Below are 13,258 nucleotides of genomic sequence, written 5' to 3' on the forward strand. Positions count from 1 at the left end.
TTCCCGTGTACCTCAGACTGCATGTAGAGTTTCACTTGGCGTATCTAAATCCGCCCTACAACTCTAGGCAGTAGGGGTGTTATTATTCTCATCTCACAGATGAGGAAACAGAAGCTGTGAGAATTTAAGGGGCCTGCCAAGGTAGTAAGGCTCATGAAGGGTGCAGCTGAGTAACTATCTGACTCCGTTGCCTATGGGTGGAAGCATTAGCCTGCATTTCCTCTTAGCAGCATCTCATCATTAACTTCCTCCCCTCAATGGATTTGGCTGCTGGGTAGTCCTGTTGCAGCCCGTCCTGTGTGCCATCTCACTTCTTTTTAAGACTCGATTGTGGATGCCTGTGTGTGTATTCAGGTGCTGTGTGCTACTGTGAGCTGAGCTGCCTGGCATTAATCCCTTGGGCCCTGTGCTTCCTTGCAGGTGAGCCTTCCAGGTGGTCATCCTCGCACTGTGACTGCTGCTGCAAGAATGGCAAGGGTGACAAAGAAGGGGAGAGTGGCACCTCTTGCAACGACCTCTCCACCTCCAGCTGCGACAGCCAGTCTGAGGCCAGCTCTCCCCAGGAGACGGTCATCTGTGGGCCCGTGACACGCCAGACCAACATCCAGACTCTGGACCGCCCCATCAAGAAGGGCCCCGTGCAGCTGATCCAACAGTCAGAGATGCGACGGAAAAGTGACCTGCTCCGGACTCTGACTTCGGGCTCCAGGGAGTCGAACATGAGCAGCAAAAAAAAAGCTGTGAAGGAAAAGCTCTCCATTGAGGAAGAGCTGGAGAAGTGCATCCAGGATTTCCTAAAGATCAAAATTCCAGATAGGTTCCCCGAGAGGAAGCATCCGTGGCAGTCTGAACTTTTACGGAAGTACCATCTATAGGGGCAGGCTGGGGGGGCGGGGGTGGGAGGAGAAACAAACCGTGTCACCATTTTGAAATAAACCTCCTAAACAGAATCCACATTTGAAAAGAAAAACAACAATCCACGTTTATTAGAACACAATAGCTCGTTGACCTATGACTACTGCCTACTTACCTAGTTCACCTTAACACGTAAAGCCACAGGGTAGATTTCTCTCCAGATGTGCAAATGTAAAAAAATCTTTTTTTTTTTTTTTTGGTGGGGGGGGAGTTATTTCTTTGTTTGTTTGTTAACTTGGTCCCATGTGCTGAGTATCTTATCTCTAAGGAGAGCCAGCTATGTAAGAATAGCTGAGAAGACATGGGAATCCTTCCTCCCAGACTGGGTTTTTCTCTCATCTTCTACCTCCCTCCTTTGAATGAGAATATGGTAGAGACCTGGCCCAATGGCATGTGTTTGGATTTTTAAATTTTCCTTTTCCCTTTTGTTTATGGGGGAAGGGGTGGGGAGGATGGCAGATTTATATGACTTTTCACTCAAATCGATTATGTGCCAGTTTATATTGACCCCGTCTGCATGAGTATTTGTGCAACACAAGCACAACAAAGTGTGTATATACATGAGGCGCACGAGATCCCAGGGCCTGGACGTCCTAAGGGCTGTGCTCACGGTCCCAGCAGCACCCTCTTAGCGTCCTTCCGACACACGAGCCTCTGCTCTTTTCTTAAAGCCCTCCTGGGAAGGTTTCCCAGCCTCTCTTGGCAAGGCTTCCGAACATCCAATAACCCTCATCATCAACAAATCGTCTTCCTTATTTCAAAATTAACACCCTCAGGCTCCATTTTACCGCGATGCTCTTTCTCTGTGCTAGGAGAGCTAGTCAAACTTTCTTTGTATTAAAGGAACCCAAACACCCATATCCACAAAAATGACTGCAAAACGACCCCACACTCAGCCTGCCCTACCCTGGGCTGAATTACTTTCCTTCTCTTGGTATTTTCAGAGCTCTTACTGCCCGTGTTGTAACGGTGTGGCCTTCCCACATAGCCCACGTTGAGTTCTCTGCACTCCTGTGTAGCCGTGGGAATAAGAACAGCACAGAGTCCTTGAATAAGGCTCCCACCTTTTGTGCTCAGAGGAAAGTGTTTTTCACATCCCTCCTAATCATTTCTCATAACCTTTTAAAACTACAGTGCTACATTGTTACTTTCTTGTAGCCAGATCTGTTTGCCTTTGGGATCTGGGATTTGGCTGTGTCCATACTAGGACTTGGCCGTCACTGATGTCTGTGAACAATCCATCTGGATAACTGGAGCCCCGAAATGATGACTCCGGCTTTCTAAACCATCTTTCTTGATTACACCCTTGACTTGTATAGACACAGCCAAAAAGAAACTGTGAATAGCCATCCATCTATGTGACTCTGTATTCTATTCACCTACCAATAGTTCTTTCATAGACTTGTGGTAAATGAAGATTAGAGGCCAAGTTTTACCTTCAGCATTCCTCATGCAGTTAAGTGGGAACTGAAAAATAATTTGTCCATCATTAATTGTGTGCCAAGCACTCCTAATTTCTTTCTTTTTATTGTGTGTGTATGTATATATGTGTCACAGGTAATAAAGGCAACTGGATGGTGTCTGTAGGAGGGAAAAATAACGACCAGTGGCTTCTTTTTGAAATCTTTGATTGATACACGTTTATCATGTAAGAGATCCGTCTTAATTTCTGTTATTATACCCATTAGTATATGGATATCTTTCTGAATTTTTTGTAATTCTTGCCTTCACACCCGGGCAACAGACTTGGCCAATGGTTTCTTGTCCTGATGGTTTGAATGGAGTTTACAGTTTTACTTAAGTAAAAAAAGAAAGATCATTTGGGGAGTTGAGTTGTCAAGAGAATTATCATTATGAATTTAAGTGGTATCTTTTTATGTGTTAATATATTAGTTGACGTTTGATCTTAACTGCAACATAGCTTTGTAAAGCCTACCAGTAATCTTCAGTCTTTTCAATGTTTCTTTATGCCATATCAGAATACCACCGTCCTAATAATAGAAGATTTTGCATAGATCATAGAACTTCATGGGTCAAGAAGTTAAATTTGGTGAAAATATCCCCAAACTCACTTTGGTCAGATGATTCTTATGGTCCTCCTGGAAGTGCTGTCAAAGAGTTGGGGGTCGGAATAAGAAGGGCAGAGTCCCAGCTTCCTTAAATTTCAAACCTGATTGTAATGGTATCAGATCAAGACACACTAGTAAGAATTAAAGAACTAGTAAAATGGCAGTCAACCCACTACTCTTACTGCATACTTTAAATAGGAAATTGAAGACTGCAAAGAAAATGTTCATGGCATCACTTCTCTGTCCTTTGCCCCATCATGACTTTTTTCCTGGGTAGGCAGTCTTCATACCCTCAATGAACAAAACTAGTGGGAAGTCTGTTTAAAACAACAATAAAATTTTTAATCTGGGTCAGGTCTAGGCTGACACCCACCCCAAAGTGTCCAAATAGCTGAAACAACAGCATTCTCTTCTTGTGTGTGGGTGTTTGGTGCAGAGGTGATGGTAGACCTGGCCGGTGAAAGATTCCGCAGGGGCACCGAGTCAATGGACACCTTCAGTCCTAGCTTGAGTGGGGTTCAAGTGAGGGCTACGTGGCCTGCAACACTGGCAGCAAGTTCTGGGTGAGTTAGAAGGTTAAATACTGTAGTGGCCCTGGTAGTCACCATGAATCAGGCCCATTGTCCTGAACTTAACATAGTTTTAAAAACGTGTAGTTCAGTTCCGGGCAGAATGATACATATGGTTTGCTTCTTGAATATTCGTTATGACAAGGGCTGATATTCGTTAAGCATCAAATGGGTCAAATGGATGAGGACTCGTATGTGCAGAGCCCCAACTTAAGTTGCCTCCTGGAAAATTCTGCAATGCTGAAACCCCCTGAGCTTTGAGTGTGGGGAGGCGGTGGTCATTCACTATGATATGTGGGTCTTCTGAAGTCAGAACCGTATTTATAATGTCCTCCTACCCACTATCAAAAAGAGAGTGACCTGTGTTCAGCAGGAAAGGGGGAAGACAGGAAAATAAAACTGTGGGATCACTGTGGTAGTGTGCTCTCCCTGCCCCCACTAAGAAAAATACGGCACTGAGAAATGGCCATAAAACACAAAGTGAGGTGGTTTCCACAATACGCAGTGATGTTGTCTTTGGTAATTGTAGGCACAGTTATCTTCTGGAAATGCATGCACGGTGAATTATAATAAAGGGGGAACAGTGCACAAATCATAAGTGTTCCCTTTGCTATTTATTCTTCCATAGCTTTGTCTATCCCCAACTAATTCGTTTGTTGGGGGCACATTTATTAAAAGAGCTAACATGGAAGTTTTCACTTTTCCATTGGCCTTATTTGATTCAGGACCACCTTTATCCATAGGCGTGGATGTGTATTGTTCATTCTGGGTCATCTTTGTTGTCTTTGCATGTGTTTCTGGATTACTTTTGCTTCTCTGGGCTTTTGATTCCTTTCTGACTATCCTTTGTCTGTGCCAAGCGAAACATGCTCCAGGGAGGAAAAAGAAAAGGCGTATTTGGTGTTTTGCAAAATTACTTGACACCAGGTCCCGGAATGGGAACCAAACTTTGATTCGCATCTATTTTTCTTGGTTACAATTCCAACCTTGCAACTTGGTATTTATCATAGTGGATTAACTAAGAGCACTTCAGTGCTGATGTTTTTTGCCACTAGATGTAACGCCGTGGAACTTGACTAACCTTGGTCTTCTAGATGTTCTTTCCTAGAGTTAAGACTCTCTGAACTTTTAGAAAGAATTCTTTGTCACCTCCACTCGACCTAGCAGTTTTCAGAGGGAAAGTGCAGAGAGTCATTTTTCCCCCAATGACTCTGGCAGAGAGATGTTTTTTGCCAATTTGCATGCTGGGTTATAGGTTTAGCGTGGGCTGTTTCTCTTTTAATGTCTTTGTATTGTTGGCATCTTGCAATCTTGATGGCCCACTATTCCAATTTATTTATTTTCTTTTATACTGTCAAAATAACATGCTAGAGAAAGAATCAGAGTGAGCATTCTGTATTCTGAGTTAAAATGGAGTTAGATGTCATTTGTACGAGTCTGTACAATGATTAATATCTGTAGAGAAATTAGACCAAATGAAACCTGCTAGAATGGTTTTGATTTATATTGCCTTCATCATTCTGATTTTAGATGAAATGGTTATTGCTTTCCACCCCTGCTGAAAAAAGAGAGTGTTAAACTTTAATAATCACAGCACCATGATGCAAGCACAAAGCTTGTTCATTTGAAGTGTCTGTTTTTCTCATCTTCACATATACTTTAGAATAGAGACTCTTTTCTCCTGTGACCTCCTCTGCAAACTTTTGGGCAGTGTTTCCAATACTCAGCATGCATAAAATCATTTGTAAAAATGCAGATTCCTTCACCCTAACCCCTGAGAGTCTGATTCAGAAACTTCAAACAGGGCCAAGGAATCTTCATTGTGCGTCATTATCCTTAATGATTTTAATGAGATGGCTTGTGGACCTTTCTTTGAGAAACTGTTCAGAGACAATGCAGAGGTCAACATATCTCTCACTTCCTTGTGGTACTTCCTCTCTCTTTCCACTGCAGATAAGTCAAAGCATGCATAATTCATTATCTTAAGAGAAAAGACCCCAAAAAGGAACACCCAGCACAAGGGCAGAGTAGATTTCCATAATTTCTTTGTCCTTTCACCTGCCTGTCAATCATAACGTCTTCTCCATGTTGTGTATGTTTATGCCTTTTTTTTTTCCCATGCTGAAAACCTGCATCAGTCTAGTTTTGTGGCTGGGTAGATGGGAGCACGTGTCTGAGTGAGATGTGCCCTAATGATGCCCAACAAGGAGTTGTTCATTTCTAGGCCCTTACGCGGTTCGGGTCAGAGGAACTTGAGAATGATCCATAATTTAATGATGTGTGTGGCCCCAAAGGGGGTTCCAATAACTGCATGCACAAACTACCCAAATGAATATGGAATGATTAGTGATTTCAGCTGTATTTCACAAATAAAATCCTAACTCATGGAGCTGCTCAATTTGTCCAGTTTGACTCAAACAGGACTAGGAGGCTCTCAGATAGTTGAAGACCCTGAACCCCAACATTGATTAAAAACTTCAAGCGAAACCAATGAGGGAGAATAAATTAAAAAAAAAAAAAAAAGAAAAGAAAAAAAGAAAGAAGGAGTGGATTCAAAATAGCTGTCATAGTCCGTAAGTAATGACATGAAGTTCTCTAATTTTCCAGGCACTCTGACCAGGAGAGATGGCTGTACTATGATTATTCAGAAAGAAAAAAAATTTGGAGGTTTTTCAATGATCCACTTGGTCCCGTCCATGTACGAGAGTAACTAGAGAGTTACCAAACTCCCACATGCTACCAGAAATAGAGAATGGATGACTTAAATTCATGCTTGTCATGATCATTAGTTAGCATTTAAGTAAAGACTACTACAAAGGAAAGTAAATAATGGTTAATGAAACTAATGAACTTGAGACACTAATTAAGATTACTTGGCGAAGAATTTTAAAAAATAACAATAACTTTAAATTTGATTCAGTTTGCCTTCCCTCCTTTACTTCCCAAGTGGGATTCCTTTACTTCCCCAGCTTCCTAATCTTTAAAAAATGTTCCTCTTGTTTGTGAACAAATTGTGTTGTTTACTGGATAAAGAATTTTGAGTTCTTAAACTGTCATCCTTGCTTTATTTAGGAAATTTACTTTGAAAAGTCTAAAGAAAAATGTGTCCCCGTCCAGTGACTATCAAGGAGTTTGTCCTGGGGGAAGAAGGCAGTGATGTTCCTGTTAATCAGCTTTCTAAAAGCACTTACATGCCAACTGGAGGATTTAGTAAGTCTCCTCTCTCCAGCGACCTCTTCCATCTTGTCAGTTTATTCTTAGAATTGACCTTTAGCTAATTTACCTGCATTTGCACAATAAAAATCAGCATAACTTCAGACTCTTCCCCTGCTGATGTTGGCTCCATCCATCACAAATGGAAGAGGACTGATGATGCACAACTAAGTAGTGGAGGAGAGTTGCTTTATAATTGCATCTGTGAGTGTGTGCACGTGTGTGTGTATGTGTGTACGTGTGCAGTTTTTAGGTTGGTGTTGGGTCAGTGGCTAGTAGTGTCCATGGTAATGCTATCCAAGTGCAAGGATAAAGTTCTTTGGTTACAAAGTTTAACAGCTTTGAATTCAGCACTTTGAATAGTTTTTCTTCACTGTGGGTGTCAGTCTTTGAGAATGTTGAGAAGAGCTGGTTTCCCGATGCAAAATTCAAACATTTCAGATTTCTAGATAAAAACCAAACTCATTTTCATTTACATAGTCACTGGTGGCATCTTACTAAAAGAAAGAAAAAAGAAAATGAATGCCTGGGAAGTTAAATGTGCATCGAATTCACACTGATCACTAGCAGTTTTTGTCAACTGCAGCCAGTGGTCAGTGTTTTATCTTGTAGGAGAGAGACACACAGAAACACTTGCAGGAACAGCTCTTTTCTGATTTTTGTGAGTTATGTGCATTTAAGGCAGCAACTCGCATCCAGGGGAGATTTAGCACCCCAGGGGACTTTCCCCAATGCCTGGGGACATTTTTTGATTTTCATGATTTGAGAGGTGCTACTGGCATCCAGCGAGTAAAGGAAGCTGCTAAATATCCCACCGTGCACCAAACAGACCCCACAACAGAGAATTATCCAACCCCACATGTCCATGGTGCTGAGGCTGAGAAACCCTGAGTTAAGGGTTGACTCATATCTTCTAAGACATTCTTAACCATGTAGAGACAGACTCTGGGTCAAGAGATAGGATGAAATGAACAGCAACAATTTGTATCACCTTAATTCTGTACAGTGTTCACTTATTATCACTTTATATAGATGTAAATGCTGAAATTTGGAGAAAAATGTCATTTTCTCCCAGAGTTCCCGTAGTGATGAGGCAGGCCTGTGGGCTAGGACTCTTTCTTCTATCTAAGTCTTTTTCTGCCTCAGGAAAAATGCTACTTCAGTGGAGTCATCAACTTTATAGCAGCGAAATGTGTTTGCCGTGAAGCACTTTGGGGGCATTTTCAGTTAGGTGACCCTATGAGGGATGTTTTTCAAGCTGCTCAACAGTAGACAACAAGGTGCTCTCAGAAATAAAACAGGAAAGAGGGAGCAAGAATGCTTAGAACAGGCCAACGACTTCATTGTCTTTAATGCTCAGTGTGTCCTCCATTACTTTGGGTTGAATATCCCCTCACTAAAGATGATACTTAGATCTTGGAAAATATGATCCTCATACTCAGCTGCCCTCACGCCCTTGTTGTCAGAGATGTGACAAGTCTAGGCACAGGCTCTGGCTACTGAGCCTTATTTCACTCGTGCCTGCTGACTTTACTAGGACACAAAACAGGTTTTGTGTCTTAAAGAATTTGACATTTTTCTTTTACTCTAACATGCTAACCTCCCAATGATAGAATAAAGGTCAGATTATTCTACCCCCATGTCATACAAGGGAACCTGAGGACCCAGAGAGTTTACGTTAGTCATTTGCCTGTTCATTTGTTCATGCGTTCATTTAGGGCCCAGTTTACTGTGATAAGCATTGTTGTCTACTAGGGACTAGAACTTGGGTTGTCGAGCTTGAATTCATCCAGATCCTAGGCTGACATTATCCTGTGTGTAGTTCTGATCCACTTTGTAGATTTACGGTTTAAATATCAAGTTACAAATAATATATATGAAGGATTTATTATTATGTGCCAGAAACTCTGCTAAGAACTTTATATACCTTATCTTATTTAATCCCATAATGACCTAATAAAGTAGTCCCTGTTACTGTCCTCTTTTTACAGAAGAGGTCAGTAACAGAAATGTAAAGTAGCACATCACTTGACAAGGGCAGAGACAGGTTTTCATCAAGGTTTCTTAGACCCCAGAGGCTGACAGCTTAACCACCTCATGATATAAGCTCTTCTCTCTATTTTCTGGATTTCAACTTTTAATAGTTTCTTCTAGTCTAAGCAGAAGGCAGCCAGGATGATTCCAGCCTGAAATCCTTCCTGAAAGTCGCTAGCTATTTTGAGTAGCAAGTCCCATGAGGCATGCACATCCCTAGGGGATAAAGGACAGGTTTGGAGGGGCACTTCTGCCTACCAAAGACTGCTTCATGGAAAAAGCCCGATCAAGGGGCAGTGATGTTATAGAAGAGAGATATGGTGAGGACGGTGCCCTCTGAAACCCACAGCGGTCAGCTAGCTTCCAGTTCACCAAGGCAGATTTCACGAGGGGTAAGACAGGTGTCTGTGTATGCGCGCACGTGTGTGTGTATGTGTGTATGCATGAATCTGCTATTTTCACCTTTTGGCTTTTTAAACAATCTCAAATTTTGTTCATGACAGGTCAGAAATCTGAATATGATTGACTGCCCCTAGTAGCTCATCATTACTGTTCTAAGTTGGAAAAAAGGGAGGCAGCTAGAGAAAAGAAACTGCACTGAAGTGTGTGAGTGTGTGTGTGCGTGTGTTGTGTATGTGTGTTTATGTATAAATTTTTGTGTATATATGTATATATGTGTGTACATCTACCTAAATGTATATAATATATCTATACATTTGTATACGTATATAAGCAGATCTTAGTTTGAAACTGGAATTTTGAGTTTGAGGGATTTATTATTATTATAATTTATTTTTGATTACTAGATAGTCTAATACAGTTCTAATTTCCAAAATTCTCTTCCATTATGAGTATAATGTATGTATCTATGGTGCAGAGAATATGATTAGAATACCTAGGTTTAACATCTGTGGATGCAAAACCAAACAAAAGTGCATTTAAGGAAAAGCCAAACTTGGAAAACCTGGCTTTCTTATTTGAACCATTTGTTGGAATTTCAAACTACGTATTGTCTAACTTGTTCATTAAAAAACAAAACAAAACAAACAAACAAAAAAAAAACACCACCACCACCAAGTAAAGGTGGTGATGTTTAGGAAGAAAATAGAGGTCTATGGCAGCATAAATCCAATGGTTATCATGCCAGTGGTATTTCGCCTGCCTATTTGTTAATTTACTATCTCCTTACTGATTTCACTTCATCATTCATGGGGGTCCCTGTGGCCTTACATGATTTTTAGGTGGGGCTCATTATCTGTTTAATTATTTTAAAGCTACCGTAAATAACTTATAATATGCATATTGTAAATATATACTAAAGCTCAAGGGCACATTGTAATAATAACCAAACGTTTTCTAGCCTCCTGCAAATAACCCTTTAAGCCTGTTTGTACAGATACCAAAATAGTTGCTCAAAGAAGGAACAACATAAAAGTTAAATGAAAGAAAATGTTACTTACCTGTTTTGGCATCCGGTAGGCATAGGACCAAATGACTGAAATTTGGGCACTCTTAAAGATACGGTAAGTTATGTTTTTATCCATAGCCATGTGCTTTGCATATTTTGGAGAATATGAAAGGTGTTTTAAGTCAACCTATGCAAACAGAGCTTCCCTGGTGCTCCTTGGGATCAGTTTATTGCGCACAAGCTCATACCTTCAGAAGCTCAGCCTGGCTCAGCTGATAGTCCAGGCACAGACTCTCCCTCCCAGGGGCCTGTCAGGTTAGCTCAGTCAGAAACATTTGCAAACCTATTGAGAACGGTCATTCACTTTTTCCCCAAAGGCTCCCTGCAGATATGGTCTTAAAAGCCTAGGAAAGAAAATCAATTCTGTACCAATTAAATGTTCTAATTAGGTTTAAGGACACTTAAAGAAGGAGTGGTTGGTTTTCTAAAAAATTTTGGAGCAGAGGGAGAGGTTTAACACCAACCTGGGCTTCAAGTTCCCGTCTCATTTTTCTTTCCTTTATTTTTATTCCAAAGAAGTATGTTGGATCAGGAGAATTTTGCTTAAAATATTCTGCTTAGTTTAGAAAAGGACAGATTAATGTTTTTTGTACATCATGTGGGGTGGAGAAGTGGGGATGCCCAAACCCCTCATCACCCTGTTTCTGACTCATGAGTTACTGGAGTGGTATCCTACTTGAAACATGGAGAAGCAGAAACGTAGAGCAGCTGCATTTCAGAGCCTCAGTGAAAGCTGTTAATGGGATCTACCATAAGTGGGTTACCACTTCGATTAGCGATGGCATCTAGCTTGTTTCCCTGATAGGAACTTAGTCTGTAAAATCAAGACCCTTTGGGTTGGCTGAAGGAATTGAACTAATGATCTCAGTTGAATTCCTGAGCATCTTTTCCCCACATCTCTTCAGATCCAGCAGAGCACTGAGTAGAATCTAACAAACAACATAATTTGTCCAAATTAAATCAACCTGTTTAAATAGGATTAGCACCACTGTTGACACTTACAAAGATCCTACTGATTGGGATACCTGGGGATCTCCAAGTACCTTTTGCCAGGGACTGTCAAGCTCCTCGTACATTCCATCTCTGATGCTTTGAATGTGATGTCACCATAGACAGAGGAGTCTGAATTTTGCTGGTACTAACCCTGAGTGGTGATCTGTTGGGGCCTTGCTCATGTTCCTTTTTCCTGACCTCATTCAAGTGCTTGATGACTTGGGTCGGTTTGTTGCACACTGATGTATACCAAGTGACACCCACTGAAATTACCTCTTTTCCTTTCGAATGCAGTTCACTTGTACATAAGTGTAATGTCAAATTGTTTACAGGTTCTTTTTTTGTGTGTAATTGTGATAGCAGATTTAGCTCAAACTTTAAAGGAATCTGTTTACTGAATTGTGTTAAAAATGAATGTGCTTATTACAGTATAAACATCATTAATTATGGACTCACATGAATGCATGTCTACCTGTTGTCAACTCCCAGCAGCTTGGTTATCCAGCAAAAAGTCTGCAGTCTGTGAATAGCAAAATATACATAAACTTCTGTGACTCTGCTAACTCAGTAACTGTTTTTACCTTGGTATGTAACACTGTAGATTTCAGCCTGCTGTATTTCTTTCTTACCTATTTGTTTTTGCAAGAGAAACATGATCTAAGATAGCACTTCTAATTGTCCCAATGGAATTGCGCACCATTTTGGCGATCATTGGTCCACCCAAAAGGCAGCTGCCTTGTGCTGGAACAATGGCCCTGAGCAACGTATAAATATATATACATACATATCTATGTATGCAATATCGACAGTGCTAATTATTACCATATATAGTCTCACTGCCAATGGAAACAAGCTATTTTCTTTGGAATCACTGATGGATATACAGAGATTAATTTGCTGCTAACTGCTTTCATATTCTGTTTAGTTCCTAGAGTATGGTAAATGACACAAGTGCAGTATCAGTATTGTAAAACTGTGTGGTGAAAACTGCAAAAGTCATTCTGTGGATATATTTTAAAAGGCAGACCAGAAACTATATTTCAGATCCTTGTGTGAATATAATTACAGAAATAGGTAACTATTTTTTATGTGTTTCCATAGATGACTCCATTTCATATACATTGTAATTTAGCACCAATCGTAATAAATCGTTTGGTAACATTCAGTTGTTATAGTTATCTATTTTCGGTGTCCGTGAGAGACTGATGATTCAACATTATTTCACGCTAACTCAAGAATTTCAGATGCAAGGTAATTACCGTTGCAATTAGTTTATTTCTGGTTTGTTGTGGCAGCTTGCTGGACTGGGGTATAAAAAGGGAGACTCAGTAAGTTGGTTATTTAACATTCTTAGAATGAGACTGCAGTGAGCTGAGGCCCTGTCGCTGCCTCTTCTTAATCAGATGGCTTTACGCTGTTGATCCAGCCTCTTTGGACCACAGTTTCCTCGTCTGAAAATAAAGAATAAAAATAATAGATACCTCATAAGGTTCGTGTGAGAATTCAATTAGATGACCCAAAGTACTCAGCACAGTATCGTACATTAAATATATGCTTAATAATCCCTATTCACTAGTAGTAGTATTTTTCAAAATGCAGGCTGAAGAGGAGTTTGACTTTAGTACTCGGAATATATGAATTTATTTTTCTTTTTTTTTTTCTCTTTAGCCTTTCTGGCATTGCCTATAGAGCTAAACATTCAGTATGTTGTTTAATCAAAAGGGAAAAATTATACAGGGGATAAAGGGGATTTCTACGGCTTGTGGGGTGGTTTAGAAATAATTTAGCCTTTGCTGCTGTAAAATATATTGAGAACACTTGTCCCATGAAATGTGCAGAAAAAAGGAAAGGGATTGGACAATGTGCAGTTTGGGAAATAGAACCTTTTTACACACCCCCTCTTTGTAACTTTTAAATGCTCTTTATTATATCTAAAGGCCTGGGAGCTACACAGTAAAGGAACTTTTGAGCTTTATTTAACCCAGTATCTCCCAGAC

The 13,258-nt window shown here is 40.5% G+C and overlaps 1 protein-coding gene across 1 annotated transcript in view; it reads left to right on the forward strand.

Annotated features, from left to right (window-relative positions):
• The window catches only part of KCTD16 (potassium channel tetramerization domain containing 16), a 244,851-nt gene extending 232,461 nt beyond the window's left edge, over window positions 1–12,390 (forward strand). The window contains exon 4 of the mRNA XM_031449268.2: window positions 421–12,390. Within this exon, the coding sequence (XP_031305128.1) occupies window positions 421–875 (455 nt within the window). The 3' untranslated portion in view covers window positions 876–12,390. The remainder of the gene's footprint in view (window positions 1–420) is intronic.
• The last annotated feature ends 868 nt before the right edge of the window (window positions 12,391–13,258 follow it).

This window comes from Camelus dromedarius, chromosome 3 (genome assembly GCF_036321535.1).
Source record: "Camelus dromedarius isolate mCamDro1 chromosome 3, mCamDro1.pat, whole genome shotgun sequence".
Classification (NCBI taxonomy): domain Eukaryota; kingdom Metazoa; phylum Chordata; class Mammalia; order Artiodactyla; family Camelidae; genus Camelus; species Camelus dromedarius.